Below are 25,570 nucleotides of genomic sequence, written 5' to 3' on the forward strand. Positions count from 1 at the left end.
CCTGGGTCGGATCCCCGTGGCGATGCTACAATACGCTTCGCAGGGGTTTCGTGGACGATTTTCAAGCTCAGGAACAAAGATCCACAAGAAATTGTGCCTGGCTCACCCAGCCTATCCCTACCACTGGGAAAACACCTCACATCACACATCCTGTTGAGGGAGGCCGGGTGCCCATCAGCTTGGGTGTGAAACGCATTGGGTCATTTGTGGCGGCCGTGGGGACCGTGGCGTGACTGTGGCGGCCACCTCGGGCTCTGATTTCCTTACCTGTTAGAGAACGTAATACTGACTAGGGAATTTTCGCAGGTCGGTATAATAACCCCTGTGCTTCTGATGGAAAAGTAGGCCAAGAAGGGTTAATTAGACCAGGGGACTCCAGTCATTTTGTGAGGAGAGGCCATTTTTCATTCCATTGAAGCCTTGAGAACACCTCTGGGAGGGAGGGGGAGCGGAAGGTGGGGGGGAGAGGTGCTTGTGCGTCGGTGTGAGTGTGTTGGAGGAGGCTGTCAGTGAAGGCCTTGAAGCCGGGGAGGGGCAGCTAAGAATGATGGGTCTGAGGGACTCCGGGAATGGGTACTCATGATAGGAGGGGGGTTAAAGGAGCAGACCGGAAAGACCCTGGGGGTGAGAGGGAGGCTGACAGTAAAGGTCCTTGGGGTGGGGAGGAGCTGAGGATCTGACAGTGATGACCCCACACAGGAGCCGTAGACGGGCTGCTGGTGTTTGCTGCACTCCGTGACTAGCTCATCCAGTGTCCCACTCGGGGCCCCCTGGGCCAGACTAATAATGTACGTGCCCCACTACAATGCCAACACATCAAACAAGCCACCATTAGAACAGGATCATTTTCCTCCAGGCAGCTGCTTGCTGCAATCATTCTGCTGATTAAATTTCATTCTGGAAAGTACTGCACAGACATTAATCAGGTGTCACAGCCACTCCATCCTATAGAGCCAAAGCCTCTCTGACCTTTAAAAACACACCAAACAGTTGCTAGAACACATCTCCCTAGGGAGGACAGGTCCTCAGGCCGGCCCTCAGAAATACACGCTGTCCTCGCCCCCTTCCAACCCATCTTCTTCTCCCCTGGAGACAGAAAGGGGTAACAGGGACCTTTCTGACATGTTTGCCTGGGGGACTCTGGTCAGTCTTCAGCCTTGGTGGTGCCAGCAACCCCCTACATCTGTGGATTTGAAGTCTAGAAGGGCTTTCCCACCTCAGAATAGCTTCCCCACTGGCCTACTCCACGGCCTGACATTTTCACTGTAAGAAAGCATTCCTTCCAGTTAAAACACCGTCATCTCCAGAAATCCTCTGTTCAAACAAAAACAAAATAAAACTGGTTTATCCGGAAGAAAGAATCCATAAACAATAATGGCACCTTTTATAATCACGGAGCACTTTTCCTTGCTTTCCATGTATTTGGCCATATGCTATCTCATTTCATCATATATCAGCCCTGTAAGGAAGATACTCTTATTATCCCCATTTTGCAGCCGTCAAGATGGAGGCTCCGAGACATTAATTGATTTGGTCGAAGGCCCGGGGCTAGAAAATGGTCTTCTGATGCCGGGCCTTAAGCGCTCTCTCTCACCCTGACACAAATGACTCTTGGCAACTGAGAATTCTAAAAAGAGATGTGTTTTGACGGGGAGTGGGGGTGGGGGGGGCAATGGTTGAGGTCACCACCAATAGGTCGTCAAAGGAAAAGCCTTCAGGGGCACCCGGGTGGCTCAGTCGGTTAAGCGTCCGACTCTTGGTTTCAGCTCAGGTCATGATCTTAGGGTCATCAGATTGAGTCCCGCGTGGGGCTCCACACTGGGCGTGGAGCGTGCCGGAGATTCTCTCCCTCTTTCTCTCTCTGAAAAAAGAAAGAAAGAAAAAAGAAGGAGCCAGAAGTCATGGTGGGGACAATGAGCACTTGGATAAGAGGAGGCAGATTGGGGGGCAGGGGGTGAGAGGTGCAGAAATCAGCCCGGTCTCCTTCAGTTTGGATGTTAGTATTTGCGCCCCCTGGTTTCTTTCCCTCAAGCCCGTAGGTGGCAAGTAAACTGCCTTATCTCTAGTTGGCCCTTCCTGCCAGAAGTGGAGCGAGGCTGGAAGCAAGTGGAGGACGGTAAGTCATATGTTTCGTTCCCTGGGTTGGGCTGCCCTTGGTGATGGTGATGTGTACCGGCAGTCTGCGGCCGCCCACTCTCTTCAGGCAGGGCTCATTCAAGTCCAGGACATTAGCATTAAGACAGAGCATTATAACACTGTATCAGTAATGTAAGACAGTGCCCTGTCCTTAACGCATAATGTCGTTGAAAATGCAGAGTGTGGCAGACTGCAACTTAATTGGAAAGGATGCCTTGGACCATTCGGGACGCTACAGAACATTTGGCATAGCCATTAAAAACTGTTCTCCAGAGCCCAGGAAACTAATTGCAAATGGTTAGGTAATGCACAGCTGATGGAAATAAGATTTCCCCTGAAATTGATTCCATGGTATATGTATGGGGATGTTTACTGCAGTATTGCTTGTAACCATGAAAAACCAGAACTAAATTAAATGTTCAACCATGGGGGGAGGGGTTGGTTAAATAAGCCTGAGACATTCACACGATGGAATGTTAGGCAGCTTCGGGGAAAAAAAATGAGGTAAATCTATGTATACTGACATGGAAACATGCCCATGAAATAGAATTGTTTTTTTTTTCTTTTAAAGTAAGTTGCAGAATAAGAGTTATAGTTTGGTTCCATTTTTGCTCACTACCTATGTGTGTAAATGTGTACGTGTGTACTTGTGGGTACTTGTATATGCGTAGGAAAAATGGAGAAGTCTGGGAAAATATACACCAGATTTTTAACAGGTTACCTCTTTTAAAAAAATTTTTTTATGTTTATTTTTGAGAGAGAGGGAGAGAGAGAGTGAGCAGGGGAGGGGCAGAGAGAGAGGGAGACACAGAATCCGAAGCAGGCTCCAGGCTCTGAGCTGTCAGCACAGAGCCCGACGTGGGGATCGAACTCACAAACCGCGAGATCATGACCTGAGCCGAAGTTGGACACTCAGCCGACTGAGCCACCCAGGCGCCCCAGCAGGTTACCTCTTAAGAGTGAAATTGGGAAAAGGGAAAACACTTTCACTTTTTAGTTTATACACTTCCGTGATTGAAATCGAGGCACGTGTTTCATTTCTGCAATTGTTGGCTGTTTGCTAAAGGAAGGCAGGCTTTCTTGGACAACGCTTCCTCATTACAGCAGGATTCTGCGCTCCTGGCAGGGCCGAGAGGCAGGTCTAGAGTTAGGTGCATTTCATCTTCGACAGAACTTACGGCTCCAGCTGAACCGCAAAGCTGTGTTTCTTCTAAACACGAAGACACTAAAATGCAACCTTACCAAAGGAATCCAACCTAATAAACAAAGACGCTCATTTTCTCTCTCTCTTTACTCTTTCCCTCAGATTCCACCCACCCACCCCACCCAGGGCTGAGTTCCTTTTATCTTCCCAGACAGGTCAGTGTCTCAGAAAAGCTGTTCCTTTCAGGCAATCCACAGAGTAGACAGCCCCCTACCGGTGTAATTTCAGGGGCATAGAAAGAGCTGGACCAGAAAGAGTACTTGCCCACCTGCCAGCACCAACACGCTTTAATCACACAAAGAAAGAGAAGTACAAATTCCCTTGAAAGAGGTGACACATTGCCTGAAACTTGCACTCAGACAAGGAAGACTGAAAGCAGAGCTGTGTGTGTGTGTGTGTGTGTGTGTGTGTGTGTGAAAGAGAGAGAGAGAGACAGAGACAGAGACAGAGATAGAGATAGAGAGACAGAGGAAACCAAAGCAAGTGGGTCCCGAGCGGCCCGAAGCACAGGCTGCAGGGAGGACAGAGTGCAATTTACGAAGCATTCACATGTTTAATTTGTTTATAAAATACAATTTGGAGGGACGCCTGGGTGGCTCAGTCGACTGAGCATCTGACTCTTGATGTTGGCTCAGGTCACGATCTTGAGGTTGGTGAGTTCGAGCCCGGCGTCTGGCTCTGTGCTGACAGTGCTAAGCCTGCTTGGGATTCTGTCTTTCTCTGTCTCTCTCTGCCTCTCCCCCACTCGTGCTCTCTCTCTCTCTCTCTCTCAAAAATAAACATTTTTAAAAGGTAGAATTTGGAGGGTTTGGGGGGCTATTTTTAATAATACATGCTCACTAGGGCGCCTGGGTGGCTCAGTCGGGTAAGCGTCCGACTTCGGCTCAGGTCATGATCTCACGGTTTGTGAGTTCGAGCCCCGTGTCGGGCTCTGTGCTGACAGCTCAGAGCCTGGAGCCTGCTTCGGATTCTGTGTCTCCCTCTGTTTCTCAGCCTCTCCCCTGCTCGTGCTCTGTCTCTCTCTCTCAAAAATAAAATAAACACTAAAAAAATAATAATACATGCTAACTGAATATATTTGGAAGGTACAGAAAAATATACGAAAGAAGGTAGTCACTTGTAATTCTACTACCCAGCATTGACTACAGTCAATATCTTCACGGTTTTTCCTTCTGGTTATTTTTCTCTACATATATATGCAATTTCAAACAAAATTGGGATCAAACTGTACAGCCTACTTTTTCACTCATCATTATGGATATTTCTATGTCCCTAATATTTGAAAACACAATTTCAATAGCTATACAACATATGCACCTTTTGGCTGTGGTACCTTCTAGTTCATCATACCCTTAATTTGGGACATTTCAGGTTTTTTTTCCAATTTTTTCCTTATTATAAATGACATTGCCATGGACATCCTTGCCCGTAAATCTTAGTCCAGATTTCTCTTTCCTTAGTACAGATTCCCAGAAGTGGAATTACTGGGTCACAGAGCATAAACATTTTGAAAGGCTCTGTGGAGCAGTTTGAACTGGGAGCAAATCTATTGATTCCCAGAAACTACTGAACACAGAAATCCTCTCCAGTGCAAACGTGAACCAAACAGTTGGACACACACACCCCCGCCCGCGACGATGCCACATCTAATTAGGTGTTTAATGGATGTTTTTTGATGGGGATACAGGGAAAGGATGTACTCAGCTCTGTAATTAATTAGAGGAAGGAAACGGGGCAGTTACTGCTTAACTGAAGGCTATTCCGCTATCCCCACCAACCGCCATCTCTGGCAGGTAAACCAGAACATCCAAACTGTGAGACCCACAGAAGGATCCCCTGACCCATTCCTGTGGGCTTAAGGCCACTCACTCTCATCTCCTGCCCTTTCCCCGCCCTGATTAAAAAGAAATAAATGTGGCGAATTTTTCTGTATGGATTTTCCTTCAATAAATAGTTTACTGTATAAAATGTGGTAATTATATTTACTCATTGACAGGTTTTGCTCTAACCTTAGCATTTGGTGAATATTAACCTCTGTTAAATTTATTCTAAAATTCAAGCAAGCATTATTTAGCCTTTTTGAGTATCAGGATTTCCCTAGTGTATTCACTGATGCGCGCATTATTGTTCTCTGTCGCTGTTTTATGCCTTCAAATTAGGAACGTGTGAAAATCTGTGGAAAAACAGACTTTGATCTTAGAAAGAAACCCTCCTTTCTGTAGTAAGAAACAGATGTTTTTCTGAGCTTTCCTATCAAGAATTTATTAGAAGCATGTATATATACCTGTAGCATTTGGACGTTTTTGTTAATGTTTCCCAACAATGTGCTTTGAAACCAGAGCCATTTCTCTGTATTCATTTTCACAGAATTCTCCGGACGCTCTTCATCACACATTAGTGATCAGAAATGAGTTGTAATTTCCATTCCTTGCCCATAAGGGCTAAGTAGGTGTCGTAATATAAGTTGAGGGGAGTTTTATTGTGCAAGAATGAGCTACTGTTGGGTTTGATTGATTGAAGACGGACTTTGATGCAGTGTATTTGAAAGCTACTAAATGCAACTTACAAAGCTTAACAAAACACATTTTATTTTGTATTGCAAAAGTTCACTTTCAAAAAGGAGTATTTCATATTCAAAACAAACAAAAGTAGAAGTATGCGTGGAGAAAAAAATCAGGAAAAAACCGCATTTCAACCCGTAAATTGTCATCTCTGGGGAGTAGAGTTGCGGGGGAGAGGGTAATTTGCTGCATCATGTGCCTCGGCAGTTTGGAGAATTTGTACAGTGTCAGGTTTTATTCCAGTAAGCAGGAAAAAAGCAACATATGAAAAGGGCCATCTATTCAACAGGTGTTTAAGCCCCTACTACGTGCGAAGCATAACTAAGTGACCATTGTAGAAATTTTGAAAGCTACAAAAAAAGAAGACTTCAGGGCATGTGCCACAGAGAACAATAATGACTACGACAATGAAAACAACGGAGCAGTTGGAGGTTTCTCGGGTTCTTGTGGACTGTGACGCAGTGTTGCCTGCCTACTGGGACTGCTCTCGGCCTCTGGCTCCTAGATCTGTGGTTCTCACCAGATGCCTAGTGCCCAGCTGACCTCCGATCCCGCTTCCTGACTGGCCCTTCCCCTCACGGGCTGTAACCGGGTGTGTCTCAAGTGCTAAAACATCTCCTTTGCTAGGTAAAGCCGAGACAGTGTGAGGATCCAGGCATGTGCTGATATTGGGAAGGGACTTTGCTACAAATACTTTGGAGGACAATTTGGCCACATGTATTAAAAGCCTGAAAAATATTCAGACTTGATGATAAAAATCAGGATAGTGGTTGCTTCTAGGAGGGTTATTGGCCAAGAGCGGGTTCAAGGGAGCCATCCAGGATGTTGGAAAGGTTCATCATCTTGATCTGGGTGGGGGCTACAAGAGTATGTATGTGAAAATGTATTGCTATGTGTACTTAATACCTGCGTATCTTACTGTATGCATGGTGCTAAAAATGTTTTGTTAGGAAATATATATGTGAAAAAAAATTAAAAGGAGCACCTGGGTGGCTCAGTCGGTTGAGCATCTGACTCTTGATTTAGGTTCAGGTTGTGATCCCAGGGTGGTGGGATTGAGCCCCATGTGGAGCTCTGCACCGACAGCGCAGAGCCTGCTTGGGATTCTCTCTCCTCTCTCTTTCTCTCTGCCCCTCCCCCCCACCTTACTCCCACTCACTCGCACGCACTTGCTCTGTCTCTCTCTCTCTCTCTCCCAAAATAAATAAGTAAACATTAGGAGCATCTGGGTGGCTCAGTTGGGTAAGCATCTGACTTCGGTTCAGGTCATGATCTCGAGGTTTGTGAGTTCAAGCCCGGTGTCGGGCCCTCTGCCGTCAACACAGAGCCTGCTTCAGACAATCTGTCTCCCTCTCTCTCTGCCTCTCCCCTGATCGCTCATTGTCTCTCTCAAAATAAATAAATAAACTTTAAAAAATAAACATAAAACAATTAAAAATAACATAAATTTTAAAAAAGAAAATATATATGTGAAACTTTCGAACCAATGATTCTGCTATAACATTATATCCTACAGTAACAAAAATGCAAATGTTTAGTTCATTGTGTTCCTTATAAATGTTAAAAAACTGGAAACCTCTGAAGTATCTGATAGCAGGGAGTGGTGAATAAGTGTTATTCCATTCATTTAAAATCATTTTATCAAAACGTTCTTACCAGTATTGAAAAACACTTTTAGTGTGTGGTAACTATTGTGTTTGGTCACTAGGATAGGAAGAAATCAATGGCAAAGTAAATACAGGTACCAGCGTTGTTCCCTGGTGCTGTGGTGATTGTCTTGGTACCCAAAGAAAATGTCCAGCTGACGATGGGAACCAGTCAAGCTTCGGGGGCGAAATCACAACATCAGCCATGGTTCTCCTCAGTGAAGATTCAAGCAGCTGAACGCCAATACCTTAGGCATTGACCTAAGGTAGTCTGGTGGGTCCAACTGCAACTTCAGTTAAGGACGTTTGGACTCTTTGAGGTTCTCCATTTTTTCGAAGCTTCTCTCTACCCTTAGTCAACTCAAGTCTGGGAGCTGAGTGGTGGGTGGTGATAATCAGGGTGGAGAGAGAATGGCTGGGATGTATCTATGTCTGTGTGCATTTGCGAATACTTGTGTGGCCACCATTCCAAGTATGTGTGAATGCATTTATGTGTATGTAGCTGTGTGCACGTGACTCCTCTAGTTCACGTTTCCCAAATATGGAATCAGGAAGGCCCTACAGTAATTTAGTGAAACTGATCATCAAAATAAGGAGGTGATAGACTAATACGGCTATTCCCAGGGTAAATGTGTTAGAGACACAGAACCATCTGGTATTCTTCTAGTGGTCCAAAGGCTCCTGGGGAACGCTCTCACCATTGGTTTGAAGAAGATGGAAATAAGCAGGCTGCAGCCCCATCGGCAAACATTTCCTCATGCTATGAAACAGTTTGCAACCTAGGGCAACTGTACGCTTGATTAAGCTTGCAATGAAAAGGATTTATTTTAAACCATTTTAATGATCTCTTGTTTATCAGAAGCTAACCAAGCAGTTTTATGGTAGCCTTCGCTGCCATGAGAGACCCGTTCCTTCATCTAGGTGGCTTTCCTATTGGTAAATTTTACTGTGAGCCTCTTACTGTATAAAATCTACACGTGTTTTGACATGAGAAAAATCAGGATGGAGCCCATGCAAAATTGCCTCTTGCTTTTTAATTGTCCAGCTCATTCTGAGTAAAATAGACTTTTTTCTTTTTTGGCGGAAAGGGGGTCTTTGTGCCAGGCTTGGTTGAAATGCGGGTTGCTTTTTTTCTTTTCCAAGCTCCCATTCTAGTCCCTCCCCTTATCCCAGATCCGCTGTCCAAATAAGCACACCATCTCCAGGGACAAGACCGCTACTGCTCTCTGAGCTGTGGCGGCTGCCATTGTCACTGCTACTGGTCTCAAAGTCATCTTTAACTTGACTGAGAGCCTGCTGTGTTCCAAGTCCCATAAGGTTCCCCAAGAGACCGTATGAAGGAAATACACAGTGTACAAGTTCTTTTAAGTAGCTACCTCCTCTAGTACTTTTTAAAATAGCTTTTAATTTTCACGCAGGCTTCGGGAATACAGATGTGGATAAAGCAAGCTCCCCCGCCTTAAGGGTACCTCACTCATTTCTGGCTTTGATTATAAAGGTCAATCGATAGGCAGTGCACTAAAGTGAAAAGACCTCAGTCTGTCCATCGAAACCAGCAAGGTGACAAGTTTCTACTTGGCTTCTTTAGGGATCTCCAGCCGTGTGGTTGCCATAGGGGAGCCAAAATCTCTAGAGAATGTGCAAAGCCGTCTTTTCCAGCCCGTATAAACCCTCTTTTCTTCAAGGCTACTTTCACAGAAACAAAATCAGTTAGTTATGAAGTACTCCTGAGAAACCAAGGCTGGTTGCAGGAGACCTTCACATGTAATGTATGAGATATTTAGAGCGAAGGGGGTGGGGAGAGGTAAGTAAACACAACTGAGGACAAACACGGCAAGAGTATAAACACAGGGCTTCTCCTCTCTCTGCCTTTGTGGAGCATATGGAGATTGACACAAGCCAAGCATGCCTAAGACACACACCTCTACACCAGTGGGCATCTTGTCTCTATCTGGGACATATCTCACACATTTCTAAACCACATCTATAGCCTAAGGCTGCTAATAATACCTGACACAGCATTCAGCCTGGCCCCTGGGGTGCCCAAGTTCTTTACAAAGGGCTTCCTTTTTAACCTTCAGGAAGTGTCTTTTCTTCCTTTGGAAGATGGGAAAGGGCAAGGGCCCTTGGTTCCATTTGGTGGATAAGGAAAGAAGGCCTCGCAGTGGATTAGCAAGCCAGAGCTGGAAAGAACCAAGTTCTCGTCTTCATCCCATCTCTCAGGAAGAGTTTTTTACTTGTTTGTTTGTTTGTTTGTTTGTTTGTTTGTTTTGGCGGGAGGACCGGGAAAGAGTGTTGTCACAATCATCAGGGGAGGTGGTTGGAAGGAGGCCTGGTGATCAGAACCTGGGAGCTCTCACGGGGACAGAATGGATGCCTTCAAATGGGAAAACAGATAAATTCCATAAGAGGCCAGACCCACGGGGGCCTACTTGCCACTGTTATCGTCTTCTTCACTTTCTGGCCTCATTCTGTTCTGCTGCTGTTTCGAGACCTCAAAACCGCCCTCTGGGCTGACAACATAGTGACTGGGGTCTAGTGGGGTCTGGAAGGACTGGTTGGGAAGGACTCTGCTGTCCTCCAAGATCAGGGCCATTCACACTTCACCCTCAGTTTCCCTTAGCAATCCCCCCAGTGGATTCTGGCAGGCATGGCTTGTTCATTCTTTCCACAGTTCCTTGTGTTTTCATCCTGTTGCCCTTCTTAGGGCTAATGAGTTACTTAGGTTTCCAATATGCTATATAGAGTAATATTTCTTTTCAGCTGCCACCACAGGAAGAGCACTAACCTGGGAGTCCAACAGATCTATGTTCAAATCCCACCTCTGCCACTTACTGGCCTAGTGGCTGCAGGAAGTGTTCATCCCTTCTCGGAGATGCAGTTTCTTCATCTGTAGAATGGGAGTATCGATACTTCCTCTTCCTGCCTTGCATGGCTCTTGTGATGAGAAAATGAGATCATCGACATAAAAGCATCTTGACCAGAAGCACAAACCGGGGTGGTGCTGATGCCGAGTCATATTTGCTTTAGCTGAAACTCCTTCTAGCTCTTAGGGGGCTGTTGGTTCTAGAATTCTCAGATCTGGTGAATAAGGCTGTGTTCCCTCTCTCCATCTCTGCATAATTTTATACACGCTGGTCACATCCCTTCCCAGCCTTCATCTTTCTAGACTAAAGAGTCTGCGTTTGTTTAATCTATCTTCATATGGCAGCCCCCTCTACCCTCCCCCATCCCCTTGATTGTAGAGTGGCCCTTCTCTGGATCATCTCCAGCTCCATTATGTCATTCTGGAAGCACTAAGACCAAACCTGCACAAATGTGTGTGTGTGTGTGTGCGCGCGCGCGTGAATGTATGTGTGTGTGTGTGTGTGTGTGTGTGTGTGTGTGTATTCATCAGCCCTGAGCCTCTGACTCTGCCCCCTCCCCAGTTATAAATCCTAGAACAGGATGCTTGCCCAAGACCCTCTCTCCAAACTACAGAGAAGGCCGGTTGGCCCCAGGCTGTAGCCTCCCCCTCTTTCTCTGCGCAGCCCTGGCCCCAAGGGGCTAAAACGGCTCCCTGTCTGGCTTGGGAGGCTGGGAGGTGGATAACTAGGATGGGGGGGCCGAGGGGGAGGGGTGGGGGGGTCTTGCGCAAGCGCACGCCGCCGCTCGGACCGCCAATGCTGCTGCCTCCCGGAGCAGAGGGAGGCAGAAGAGGAGGGAGGGAGAAGAGGGGAAGGGAGGGGGAGGCGGCACTTGGGCTGCAGCTCGCAACCAGAGGCAGTCTCTCTCTGCTCTCTGGAGGGACGGGGAGCGGCAGCCGCGGAGTAGGATGCTCTGCGGGGCGCCCTGAGCCGGGGGCGCGTGAAGCAGCTTCGGGGGCCGGGGCCACAGGGCAGCTTTCACCATGCATCAGTCCCTGACTCAGCAGCGGTCCAGCGACATGTCCCTGCCCGATTCCATGGGTAAGTCCAGCCGCCCTTCCTAGGGGCGGCGGCAGCTTGGGGTGAGTGCGCTGCCCTCTGGACCACAAGCGCCCCGGCCGCCCCCGAGAGCCGGGGAGCGGGAAGCGGGGCCAGGTAGGGGGTCCGAGCTCCCCTCCGTCTGGGTCGCCGACCAGAGCCCCAGGGGAGCGGCCCAGCGGGGGCGGGGGCGACGCGCGGAGACTGGAGCGCCAAGCTTGCGTCGGAGTATCCCTGCCCCGGAGTGCGGGTGTGTGCGTGTTTGTGTGCGGGCGCCGACAGACTTGCAGCTGGTGGTAAATTCCAGCTGTCTGGAGATCCAAACACTTCCCTGCAACCTGCGCCCTCGCTTTCCATTCGACGCTCCCTCTTTGCAAAGTCCCCGTCACTTCTAAGAGCTCACGACTAACGACAATTAGGAGAAGCAGAGTCCTCGCCCCCTCCCAACTCTGTCGAAGCTGCCCAGAAATTCAGAGCTGCAGTGGTGGTGGTGGGGGCAGACTTGCACCTCGCTGGTGGGGGGGTTTGCGCAACCCTGGGGGATGGGCGGGGGGGGGGGAGGGGGGTTCGCGGGAGGGGAATTCCTAAGGAATCACTCAAGACAGCCCAGCCCTGCAGTCTGCAGCGGCAGGATCAACATTCCTTGAATTTGATTCCTGTTCTGCTCCAAATGCACGGAATGTGCGTGAGTGTGAAAAAAGAGGTTGGGGGGGGGGGTAGAGACGAGTGAGAGCGCGAGAAAGAAAGAGCGAGCGCGAGCCCGCGCATCTTCTGAAGTAGCGCTTTCCCTCTCGGGGTGGAGTGGAGGGGGGGGGAGACCCACTAGCCTGATTTGGTTCAACACTTTTCCTCATCAAACCTGGGGGACAGCTCATCAAATCAGGCACCAACTTGGCTGCCCCTCGAAGCTGCTTTTTGGTAGTTACAAACAAAACACAAACCCAGTCCCCCTCAGCTGTTAGGCACCTTCCCAAGCCCTATGATTTCACTGGGCGGAGAAATTAATTTGGAGCCCAGGAGAACGGGAGGAGATTGTCAAACCATGATCCCACCTAATCTTAAGATTCGCCTCGGGTACACTTTAACATAATCGAATTATCTCTTGCCAACATACTTTACATTCTGCAAATTTCCTCCGTCCCGAATTCCTGCCATCCAATCTGCTCAGGTCTTCTCCGATGAATTTGCGGGAACATCTCAAAAGGAGGGGGCGGGGAGAGGGTTGAACCCCCTGTGTGAGCTCCTTACTGCCTGCAGAAGGCCCGGTCTCCACAGAATTCGTTCACCGGAGGGACCCCAGAAAGTGTCATCTCCTAGATGGTGAGAAGATTCGTATTTTCAATGGTTTTGCATATGCAGTATGAGAATTTGCTCTTTTTTTATTTTTGAGGGTGTAGTCATTTGCAACGTGGTCCAAATGAGGCCAAGGACTTGGGTCCGAATCCAGAACCCAGCAGTACCAGACTCCCCCCAGCTGTCTTTCTAACACCACACACACACACACACGCACGCACACACACACACACACACACACACACGCACGCGCACACAGGCACACAGAATGCACTCCTCACCTTGGCCAGCTGTGGCGCCAGCGCAGCCCCTGGCTCCCCGACGCCAGACTGTTGCGCCAGGGAGGGCTGGGTGGAAGAGTGCGAGGGCCCGCAGCGCCCATTCCCGCAGTGGGCCACAACCACCTGCAAAGCTCGCCCCCGCGTCTGGCCGTCTGCCAGTGGGGGAGTGGGCAGGTTAGGGGCCCAGGGCTTAAAACGTTGCTACTTGGCACATGGCTCTGTGGGCTGGGAAACAAGATGAAGAGAGTTCTTTCTTGGGCTCCCGGGGGCCCTCAGCCAATCTTGGCGTTTCCCGAAAGGTCTGCGCAACAAGAAGCTGAGTGGGCTTCTCCCAGCCCAGACTCTACACTGCGGGGAAAAGAATCCTAGATCCCTCATAGACGCGCGAGCCTGCTCCACGCATCCCGCTTTGTAAAGTCTGCAGACCCAGGGCACTAGCAAATTCCTGAGTCGAGTGGTAACCCTGGATTTCCAGTTTGGACAGGGGAGTCTCCCCGGAGTTCCCTGGCTCGGGTCCCGCACAACCCAGGCCTGAATCAGCGTCTAGGCTATTTAGGAGCTACTCCCACTTAACTCAGCTCTGGCAACGCCACCTTCCCTTGCATGGGGGGTGGGGGGGTGGAAGTGGGGGGGTTGTGTTTCAGCCCCCAAGGGGCAGCATTTCTGAGGGGATTCCCTCTGCAGGCAAGACACAACTGCAGCCCAAACAGTAAAATTTAAGACACACACTGCACCAAGGTGCCTGCATCTACGTTTGCTGGCTGCCTGGGGATGAACGGTTAGTACAAGGCTTGGAGCAGAGCAGGCGCTTGGCAATATGAAGATGGTAATTTGACTCCAGCGCCCCTGCATCCCCTTCCAGCAAACCCCCTTCTCCCTTTTGGCAACACCGCCCCCAGGCGCTAAGGCACCTCTACTACAGCCGGCACTCCTCTCCCAAATAACACATTTGTAATTCACCAGTGACCTGGGACATCTCTGATCAAAGAACTGCCAGAGGCGGGGTGGGGACGGGGGGGGGGGGGGGGGCGGGACGCAGGATATCAGCACCCTTAAGAAAATGTTTGGGAGATTGGCGGCCTTGAGGCTCTTGCATGGGCAGGCACCTGTTTCCACCGATGTGCAAGGCTGGGACTTCTTGGGACCCTCCCTGTGTGGCAAAACTGACTCAGGTAAGCAAATCCTAACTGGTTCAAAAGATGAGCCTTCCAAATTAGCCAGTCGTCAACAACATGGTGTATAGGACAGACTACTGGGCCCCTGTCCTTGCTGCACGCCGATAGCGATTACACACCCTATAATCAAGGGGGTCATCAAGAGCTCGTACAGGTAAAACAGGAGTAAGCAGAGACAATCATCCCACCTTCTGGCAACCCACATCTTCGTTCCTGTCATATACACAATCTTGGACCTGGATTTGTCATATGACTTGTGTGCCAGACCCCCAATTTACAAGGGTAATCAATTTACCATTGATACATGTATTGAGTAAGGTACACAGGAATTCAGGGACATGAAATAATGAGCGATTAGAATAGAGTGAGCTTGGTAAGAAAACTTTTGGAGGAGGTTAGTTTTGAGCAGGTTTTAGGGGAGGGGAGGGACTCAGATTCAAAGACCGCAGTGCAGGTGGGGGATCTGACCAGGGGGGAAACCAGGCTGTATCTGGAAGGGTGGAGGCAGCAAATAATTGGGCGCTTCTAGAGCTGAGTATCCTGGTCGTCAGGAATCTGGGGTGGAGGTGGGGCACTGCAGAGAGGGAGGGCCGCAGTAGCTCTGCAGGGAAGCTGCTGGGGGCGGAAGGGGGGCAGGCAATGCCCATGACGGGATTTCAGACTCTCCCACTGCTCTTGGTTGCAGGGGTGGTTGTCGTTGTTTAAACAGAAATCTACTGGGCGCCAAGTCGTCGGGCTAGTGAGAGACATTGGGGTTTTGTGACATTAGTTGACCAGAGGCTTTTAGTTCTGGGGACCCGTCAGGTATACCCTAATTTAAAAAATCAATTCTATGAACACAGCTTATATTTATTCACACAATTCCCCGCATGCCTTTTTGATTAGAAGGGAAGACATTCTGATATGTTGCCTCTGGTTTATTCAACAAGTATTGACTGCTCTCTAAGTATCAACCACTACGATAGGCACTGTTTTCTGGTACCTCCTGCTTTATTTAAGTACCTCCTGGTATCCGAAGTTTTTTGATATGTTGATTAACTAAACAGAGTCGGAATCAGATGTTCCTGTGTTCGCGGGAACATCTAGGGCAGGCCCCAAAACTGTACCCTAATAAGAATAGGGCTTCCTTCTAAAATGAAACAACCACCAGGAATATGTCCTAAACGGAAACAGTTTACCTTTAGTAGCCTGGACCACACGTTCAGAGAACGTTCATCTGCTCTAAGCAGATGTGACTTTTAAGTCAAATTGACACTAAAGATAAATGGAGAGGTGATTCTTCACTTTTCAAAAGCATTCACCCCGCAGTTCCTTATGATGGTCAACTCCCCAAGTACAACTAGAAATAATTTCATCTTTCACAATTATAGTCCTTATAGTGTAAAGTAGGGAGTGGCTTGGGGGAGGGTGTGGGGAGGGGGGACAGAGAATAGATATTCAACCTAGTGATGAGAGAGTTTTCATGGGACTTTTCAAAACAAATCCTATTTGGAGGCAAGGCCCCTGGAAATCTGTAGGATCTTTGCCTGGGTTTCTCAACCGACTGGATTTTCAATTCAGGTTCTCGAGCAGGAGAAAAAAAAAAAATACATTTTCAAATGACACCATGTGGTTTGCTGAGTCACTTTTCTGACCTGGCTCCTGTGCTTTTAAGAGCTAGAGTGATATTTGCAAAGGAGACCCAAGAGCTGTGAATAGGATTTAAAGCCACTTGGCAGGGAAGGAGTGGGCAGGCGAGTGATACCAAAAAAATTAGAAAGACCATACACACACTCCCTCAGTTTAGTCTCTAAAGTTATATGTTTTCTGTGTGAGGTGTTGAGACACTTTTCGTGCGTCACAAAGGTACCGCTGGCGGCTCCAGATGTTTCCTCACTGTGTTTTGCTAATTTGAGGCAGGGGAGGGCTCAGATGGGGTGAGCGACAAGAAGGCAGACGGAATGGAAGGCGAGGTAGGTAGGTTTATGTTAGAGCCCCTCGTTCACCGGGAAGCGTCTATCAACAAACAGACTCAAGGACCCTGGTTTAGACACTCATTTAAAGGAACCCCTCGAGATCCAGACGGAGGCTAACTAACCTCCGGGCGAACAGAAAATAAATCCTGCCCCCCTCACCAGCCCCCCCCCACCCCCCCGCAGTCCGCAGCTCTGCTCTCGGTGTTTCCACCAGTCAGCCCGCCATTTGCTTCCCAAATAGCCCTCTCTCACGAAGGGCCCTGATGTCACAGGTGTCCCCAGTGGTCCCTTATGCTCTTCCCCGTGGAGGCTGGACTCGGGCCCCACTGGAGAGGAGCCTTCATCTCCCAAGTCTCCCTGCCTCGCCTCCCAGGGCGAGATCGGGGTGCCTACAAGCGCTCCAGCCCCTTCTACATTGCAATGTGTCTTAGAGCGGGATCGCATTAGAAATGACCCTGATGAGTCACGTCGCTCACTTTCCAGGCTGACGTCAGGGGAGACCGCCGGCCCCTCCCACCTCCCTTGGAGCCCTCGGCGGGGACGGCCCCGGGGAAGACAAGATGGACGGTGGAGCGAACCCGGGGGGGGGGGGGGGGGGCGCGCTCCGTCCACCCGGGAGGGCGGATCTTCTGGGGGCTGCGCGGGCCCGGCCACAGCCCTGCCCTCTGCCCTCCTGGCCTCGGGGTCTCGCTGCTTGTCTCGCCTCCCTCCCCCGTCCTTCGTCCCCGCTCCTCTCCCTCCCAGTGGTGCGGTCTGGGCGGCTTCAGAGGCGGCTGCTGCCCTGAGGCCGAAGTGAGGCCTCCCGGGACGGTGGGGTCCTGGGAGCGGCTTCTGGGGGCCTCTTTGGGCCCCTAAACGCCAGCCAAGCCACATGGGTGGGTGACCCCCATCGTAAGGCTCCCCGCCGCTTCATCCTTCCCACTAGAGAACTGGACGCCCCTACCATTCCCCCCACTTGCTTGGTTTCCCGGAACGCAGAGGTGAGAACTCATCCCCGGTGGTCCCCGTGGGGAGTCCCTTCCCCTCGCTGGGGAAACAACGGCGGCGCGCGGAGCGGTGCTCGATTCCTTTCCAAAAAAATTATATTCAAAAGCGAGTCTCGATACCATTTTTCTATCTGACTTAATAAGCCTGTTTTCGGAAAAAAAAAATATTGGTTTGCGCTATCGTGTCTGATAAGCACTGAGTAGGAGAACGGGTTTCTTGTCATTTATAATATTTATGTCACCCTCACATAGGCCTAAATGTGTGTAAGTTATAATCTTCCCCATCTACCTCCCCCGATATATATCCTTGTGGACTAATGGCCTCCAAACACTTACTTTATTACACACATTTGTTATGTGACAAATCTTGCCAACACACCATTTTAAAGTTTATACACGAGGTGGCAAATGTCAGAAATAAGTGAAAAAAAGAATCCCAGTACCTGGCTTGGTTGTGATATTTACACTGAAAATGAAATTTCATATCTCCGGCTTATAAAAAAATAACCCTTCTTAGTTGCATTTTGGCTTTAAAATATTTTCATTTAATGCCTCCATGCGTACACTTCCCATTTATCATAGGCCTTGTAATTTGGCCTTAAAAAACACTCTACTAAGTGGGTACGACACATCTTTCATGGAATGGCAAAAGCACAAAATTTGTTGTGGGTTTTTTTTTTTAATGTAACTGCTAAGATGCCGTCTGTTCATTTTCAAACCGGATATATATATATATATTTTTTTTTTTTCTTCTTGTAAACGTGGCACCTGATGATTGCAAAATACCGGAAGCTCCATCCCTTCCCCATAATTCCCCTCCCCAGAGATAACCCCAGCTACCAGTTGGGGTAGGAAAGGAAGACCTTCCCAGTGATTTTTCCCTGTAAGTCCGTGCCCTTCTCCGGCCAAAATGAACCACTTCAGTTTCTCTGTGTGCTTTCAGGAGCCTTCAATCGAAGGAAACGAAACTCCATCTATGTCACCGTGACTCTGCTTATTGTGTCGGTGTTGATTCTCACGGTGGGCCTTGCCGCAACCACCAGGACCCAGAATGTGACCGTCGGAGGTTATTACCCGGGAGTTATTGTAAGTATAAAAGGCCTAGGTAGGTCTCAGGGGCTTGCTGGCTGCGGTCTTTCGGGTTCTACTCGGAGGGTTTTTGATTGTCTGAGTTTCCAGTGTTTGCTCAGGTTTCCTCCTGTATATTTCTCTGTATGTGTACAGAGAGGAAACTCTGGGCCCGTTAAGAGCACTGGATTGAGAGTCAGAGGAATCCCAGCTGTGTCCCTAATTAGCAGTGTGCTGCTGAGCAAGTCACCTCGCCCTTTAAGCCCTTGATTTTCTGGTCTACGAGGTGTCACCAACCAGCAGGGTTAGCTTTAGGCTAAGGTCCCTTTCTCTCTGGGCACCTGCTTTCCCACGTATAACAGGCGTCACCTGACCCTACCTGAAACCTGACGACGGCTTGACACTCTGACCGTCACCGCTGACCTCCAAAGTGAGCCTGCATTCCTACCAGGAAACACATGTGGAACATTTACTTCTAAGATAGGTATATTTATCCATTTACAGGTTTTATACATGTTCCTAAAACATACAGACATGGAAATTCAAGAATTAGATTCAAAAGAAATAACTTTTATTATCCTCATGCTAACTTGAAAGAATGACATCCACTTCGCGTGAAGTCGGTCATTAAAGGTAGTGGCTATGAATCCTTATTTCAAGTAGCCCGCTAGATCATTTTGAACAGTTTTGGCTGACTTATCAGGTACAATTACGTTACCGTGGGCATCATTTTTGGAAATTTTCAAATTGGGGTCGAGTCGACACACAATATCACACTGCTTTCTGGTGTACGACATAGTGAGCCCACGTCTCTCCATGTTATGCTGTGCTCACCGCAAGCGTAGCTGCCGTCTGTCACCATACAGCGTGGCGTCATTGTTTTTTTAATGTCGATCCCACTGCGTAGCTGACAAAAAGCTCATCCCGAGACAAGTGTCAACTGTGCCATTTTCTTGTGGCTCGCTTCTGCTTACTTACATTATTAGGGTCATCTTCAGTTTGCGGTTTCTCAACAGGAGCCTTTCCAAACCACCTGTCCATTTGATAGGGACCAAGTTTAGTTAAAGCTAGATAACGCAGTCCGGGCACACGTCAAAAGCCCCGCCATCAACTGGTTGCTGCTGGGATCTTGCCTTTTCCTCCCTGCAAGACGGCTGACCTTGTTATCTGACATTCACACCGGGGGAGGGCGCCAGTGACAGTCTGTTTATTGAATATTTGTACCCCTTAATTTCTCTTACTAGTTTAGATAAACAATAAATAGGAAAAAAGAGTTCAAATAGTTTCTTAGTGTACATCAGTGGATTGTTGTATCCATCACCAGGGTGCGTGGGCTCCGCTCTGGAAACCACCGAACTCTTGACATACAAAGCCTCACTTTATAGCAAATCATCGTGTCGTATACGTGACATAGATACAATTTCTTTTGTCATTTATACTTCAATAAATCTGGGGAAAAGAAGAGGGAAGAGAAACAAAAACAAACATGAGCCTCATTTGGATCGACACACACACGGCTGCTGATCCCAAAAGCCTAACCCTAGAGGTAGGGTCATATTTTCACCATCAATTATATAACTTGTCAATTGTAAGTGATTGTAGAGAACAGGGAGGAAGTTTGGAAGTTTAGGATGGTTCTTTTATGTATAGTTAGTACAGCAAAGAGGTCAGATGTGTTTGTGTTGTTGTTTTTCTTTTTTCTTTTTTTGAAGAGGTGGGGTTGGAGAGAGAAGTCAAGGGAGAGGAAAGGATTAAAGATGGATGTCTTTGACAAGCCCAAGCTGCTGCGAGTGACCAAGCCTGACGAGGGTTGCCTAGGCCACGGATTCCACAGTCAGCCTCCTCAATAGCCCTAGCTGGCTGGCGCCAGACATGCCTCCCACCTCCCACAGGCTGCCTGGGAAGTTCCTTCGCCACTCTTAGGCAGGCAGGGCTCCCTCCAGCCAAGGGCAGGTGTCCCTCTGTTAAATGTGTGATGTGAGAACTCACCCGGTCCACTTCCTGTGGTGAGGCAAGAAAACCAGTTGTCAGCAGAATTGGGTTTTATTTTTAAGCACAAGCGAGGGGGGCGAGGAGGAAGGGGGAGGTAAGATTGCATTTTGGTGGCTTGGAAAAGCAATTTATAGGGTCTGTGTGACTTTGTGTGCTTCAGGTAGCTGCGTTTTGTAAAATATTTCTGACGGATGAACAGATGCTCAAAGCCAAGAGTCAGACTCCCCATGGGTGAGGAAAAGGTATTTTCCCTGTCATTTAAGAGTAGGAACTCCTATTCTAGAACAGTGGCTATGAACCTGCTCTGTAGAATAGCTGCCTGTGGGTGGCTAGGTTGGAATGCATTAACAAAGGAAGGAGGGCGCATGATTGTTGGTATTCGAGTACCTGATGTTCAGCAAGCTCGGGTAGTTGAAGGGGTGCGTGCCTCTGTGTGTGTGTGTGTGTGTGTGTGTGTGTGTGTGTGTGTTTCACTAAAAGCTAATATGGAAATGTTAAGAGGAGAACCATCCCTAACAGACAGTGTGCCCCATGGTTTACCCTTTAAAAATGTGCTCTTAGAGTTCCTGTAGATTTGTTTCTTTAAAATGGGTTTTAATTATAGAAAGTGAATGGGGAAGATTGCAGATCGAAAGGCAGAAACATCCATTTGGGTTTAGAGGTCAAATCATGTTGTAACAAATACGGTGACGACTCAGGCCTCTGAAACAACGTGTGCCTGACAATCCAGATTTATCCGGGAGTGGGATGCTTTCGCTCATTGACCCGTTTGGTTATTAGAGAGGTAGGTACTGTATAAACTCTAAGCCAGTGGTTTCCCTACTTTGGTGTGCAGAAGAATGACCAGATGAAGCTGTGGGAAATGCAGACCTCAGGTCCCTGCCCCCAGAGATTCTGGTTTGGTAGGCTCGGTATGGCCCAGGAACCTGAATTTCCTTTTGATGAGCTAATTTTGATTGGAAAAGTAATACAAATTGAATCTGCATTTTACTAAATACCCCAGGGGAGCCTCATTCAAATGAACCGGCAACCACTTGGAGGACTAAAACCCAATAAATAAAATATGCTCAGCAATAAACCCAGGCATTTTAAGATTCCATACTGGCAAAATTGGTCACTCTGAATATAAATGATCAGTGTATAGCAATGTGAAAAATTTCAGGCTACTTGGAACTCTGATGTTTTGGGGTTAGCTCTGCGGGTTAAATGCTTTAACAATAAATGAGAATTCAAAATTTCAAAACAGACAAATTAGGGCGCAGTTATTACATTAAAAGAAGGCTTATTATACATACAACTCACTTAAATATAGAGACTCGGGCATTTTAAAATATAATTACATTTGTACAGCTCAAACTCACATGAAACTTTTCTGGGGCATATTCATTTTGCCAAGCGAGGTGCCCTTGTACAGCAAGGTGCATTATAATAGGTCATGAGCTACTTGATCTGAGCTAGAATGTGGTGCCAGCATCCTAAGACACACACATGCATGTATGCATCTTTAAAGGTGCTAATCTGTCCAAGCGGAACGGCGCAGTTTTTTTAAAAACTTAAAATCGGTGAAGAAAGACAAACTGGTTTAGGATTTTTACTATCCACGAATGTTCCAGACATTCCATTCCAGAAGAGTTCAGTGAGCTTTCTACACCGGAGGCCTAAAAAAGGCAAGAGGCTCACTTGTTGTATAAAGCTGAAAAGGGCAGGGGAGAGAGCGCGCTCCTTGTCTGTAACACTTTAACCTTCGATCCGGGAGAATGAAGCCTTTAAATGTGTTTCCCAAGCAACCCACAAGATGGGGTTGGCCACCTGATCAGCATGGAAATCTTTCATTCTTGTACCCTCTCCCCAGTTGTACTGCTAAGACCCATGCCAGCCTGGGTTTTCTTTAGGAGAAAAAAAAAGAGGAGTTTCAGCCCCGTTCACAAGGTGGGGGTGTGTGTGGGTGAGTTAATAGAAAAATTATATCAGAGTTACTGTGGGATAGTAGGAAACTGAGACAGCAGGGATCATTCAAAATAATGGCCCAGAAACTTTCTTTAGGCAGATGTGGCTTCAGCTTCACATGTAAAGACTCTTGATAAATCCAACAAAGTTTAGACTAAAGCATGCTAAGGAAACATACTGAGCTCTGGATGGTAGAAGTTTGTAGTTTATTGTGAATTAGGGAGAAATTTGTCCACCTCTTGTTGAAAATGTCTCTAAAATATAAAATCATTCCAAAATAAAGTTCCTACCCCTAAGGTACATTTCAAAGATGGGTCTTGAATCTGGATTTGCTAAATAAGACTTGTAATGCCGTAAAGTTCTAACCTTCATTGGCTCCCTGTTCCCTCCTTAGTTTTGTCATTCACAGCACTCCAAAGATGCCTTTGGTCTGGTCTCCCATTCCCCCCTCTTTTGCCAAAACTGTCAGTTCATGGCCCTGAACGCAACTTGGATTTTTCTGCCTTGCTGCTGTCATTTTCACTGTTCCCCCTGGTCTGGAATGTCCTCCCTGCGTTTCCTCTCTGTTTATCCAAATGCTCTGTTCTATCCCAACTTAAAGACAAGGCAAGACATTTTTCAACCGCGGGCGTCCACAGTGGCGTCTGCCATCTTTGAACTCCCCGCCATAGATTTCTCCTACTCATGGTTCCTGGAAAATACATCCTGCTTTGTGGCATCTGTAGGGCCATATTCTCGTTTAGTTTTGTTTTTACAGGTCCCCGATCCCTTATCTGAATCCTTGGGCCAGATGTGTTGGAAAATTTAGATTTCTTTCCTTTTTTAAAATATTTTTTAAAAAAATTTTTAACATTTATTTATTATTGAGAGACAGAGAGACACAGAGCGTGAGCAGGGGAGGGGTGCGGGGGGGGGGGGGAGACACAGAATCCGAAGCAGGCTCCAGGCTCTGAGCCGTCAGCACAGAACCCTACGCGGGGCTCAAACTCACAGACTGAGAGATCATGACATGAGCTGAAGTCGGATGCTCAGCCGACTGAGCCACCCAGGCGCCCCTCTTTTTTTTAATATTTATTTTTTGGCGATGGAGAGCACAAGTGAGGGAGGGGCAGAGAGAGGGGGACAGAGGATCCGAAGCGGGCCTTGCACTGACAGGCTGACAGCAGCGAGCCCGATGTGGGGCTCGAACCCATGAACCGTGAGATCATGACCTGAGCCGAAGTCAGATGTCAATGGACTGAGCCATCCAGGTGCCCCTAGATTTCTTTTTTATTTTAGAAGGATAATACAGTGCATATATTATATTATCTAACATCCCAGGGGGGTTGAGAAAAACCCCATAATCAAGCACTTTCATATTCCTCTAATAAACTGAGTTTTTATACTAAGTGGATAAAGATTGTAAAATAATCTCACATCAGTTCAAGGTTTTGCCACCAAGTTAGTTACGAAAAAAAAACAACCTTTCGTTTTTAAGAGCTTTGTGGATTTCAGGATTATGGGAAGGAATTGTGGACCAGTTTACCTAATTATAGCTCCTTGAGGGTGAGTCTCATTGGTTGTAGTATCATATCCCCCACCCCTACTTCTGGCCTCCAAATCACAGATATAGCACGGTGCCTGCCACAGAGTAATGTCCAATTAACATGTATTGAACGACTAATCCTTCTGAGCCTCGGTGCAGTGAATGGGAATCGGCCTAGTCCAAAAAGAGCCGTTAAATCTGACTTTGATGTCTAACGATTTGTGTTTTCCTTCAACGAGTGGAGGGCAGCCAAATCAAAGCAAATTGGTTATTTATTCAGGTAATGGGGAATCAAGATGGAGGTCCAAAGGCCTACACTTGCCATGATTCCCTGCAGTTCTCGAGGGATAGCCAAAGAGCTTCCCTTTCTGGGGTCTCAGGAGAGTAAACAGTCGATTAGAAGTAGCTGCCCACTTTCAGGAAATTCTGTTGATTTTCCCCTTTTTATTTTCAACCCCTCAGCTCTTCCTCAGATAGGATTTTTCACTCCATCCTTGCAGGGAACCTCTTTCCCGGAGAGGGAGGGGAAGTGACGAAAGTCACTATTCTACTGACACACCACAAATGCAGCACAGTGTGGCTGAAAGAACACCAGCTGTTGGTCGGGGCACCCGTGGACTCCTGGCCCTGTCAGTAACTTGCTATAAGAGGGGATGAGTCCATACAATTCTCTAGGCCACCATTTTCCTATCTATCGAATGGGAGTCGTATCAGCTCCACCGAACTCCACAGCGTTACTGTGACCAAAATGGAGGGCACGTGTTGCTTTAAGTTAAAATGCTTTTCAAATGTACGGTAGTTTTTGCAACACTGGTGCGTTCATCAGCCCGCCATCCAGGTGAGTGAATTCTTCCAGCATGACTCAAAAGACAGTAGTTCCCTGCCTGGTGATCTCTACCTGTCTTTGACCCCATGTTAAAATGTCTCCTCCTCTGTGAAATCTTAGACTTAACATTTATTTAGCGTCCTACCTCATGCAAGCCACACCACGTACTTTGTCAAAAAAGGTTTTCTTTTATTTGAGTATAGTTGACACAATGCTGTGCTACTTTCAGGTGTATGACATAGTGATTCAACCATTGTGCTGTGCTCACCACGAGTATAGCTACCATCTGTCACCGTACGACGTTATTATAATATTATTGACTGTATTCCCTACGCTGTGCATTTTGTTCCCATGATTTATTCATTCCGTAACTGGAAGCCTGTGTCTCTCACTCCCCTTCACCTATTTTGCTCATCCTCCACACACACCCCCCCCTTCCCTCTGGGAACCATCAGTTTGTTTTCTGTATTTATAGGTCTGACCCTGCTTTTTGTGTGTTTATTCATGTGTTCTGTTTTTCAGATTTTGCATATGATGAAATCATATGGTATCTGTCTTTCTCTGACTTACTTCACTTAGCATAACACCCTCTAGGTCCGTCCAGGTTGTCACAAATGGCAAGATCTCACCCTTTTATGGCTGCGTATACATACCACATCTTCCCTTATCTCTTCGTCTATCAGGGGACACTTAGATTGCCTCCATATCTTGGCTGTTGTAAATCATGCTGCGATAAATGGAGGGGTGCATGTATCTTTTTGAATTAGTGTTTTTGTTTTCTTTGGGTATATACCTAGTAGAAGTCACACTACATACTTTATCTCATTTAATCCTCACAGCAGCCCTGTGTGGTAGTTACCATCACGGTTTGCATTTTATAAGTGAGGTACCTGAAGCACAGAGTGGTTAAGGAACTAGCCCAAGGTCACACAGTTTACAAATAGCAGAGCCAAGGATATAATACAAAATGAATGATTCTGTTCTCCTGTAGCACTATGTTTATATGTTGCCTGCGGTCCTTAACCCACAGT

At 47.5% G+C, this 25,570-nt stretch overlaps 1 protein-coding gene across 1 annotated transcript in view; it reads left to right on the forward strand.

Annotated features, from left to right (window-relative positions):
- The first annotated feature begins 11,274 nt into the window (after nucleotides 1–11,274).
- Nucleotides 11,275–25,570, forward strand: part of TMEM255A (transmembrane protein 255A) — a 55,950-nt gene continuing 41,654 nt past the window's right edge. The window contains 2 exon segments of the mRNA XM_019421845.2: nucleotides 11,275–11,494; nucleotides 18,125–18,267. Of these exon segments, the coding sequence (XP_019277390.2) occupies nucleotides 11,437–11,494; nucleotides 18,125–18,267 (201 nt within the window). The 5' untranslated portion in view covers nucleotides 11,275–11,436.

Source organism: Panthera pardus, unplaced genomic scaffold (assembly GCF_024362965.1).
Source record: "Panthera pardus isolate Hobbes unplaced genomic scaffold, ASM2436296v1 HiC_scaffold_27, whole genome shotgun sequence".
Taxonomy (NCBI): Eukaryota; Metazoa; Chordata; class Mammalia; order Carnivora; family Felidae; genus Panthera; species Panthera pardus.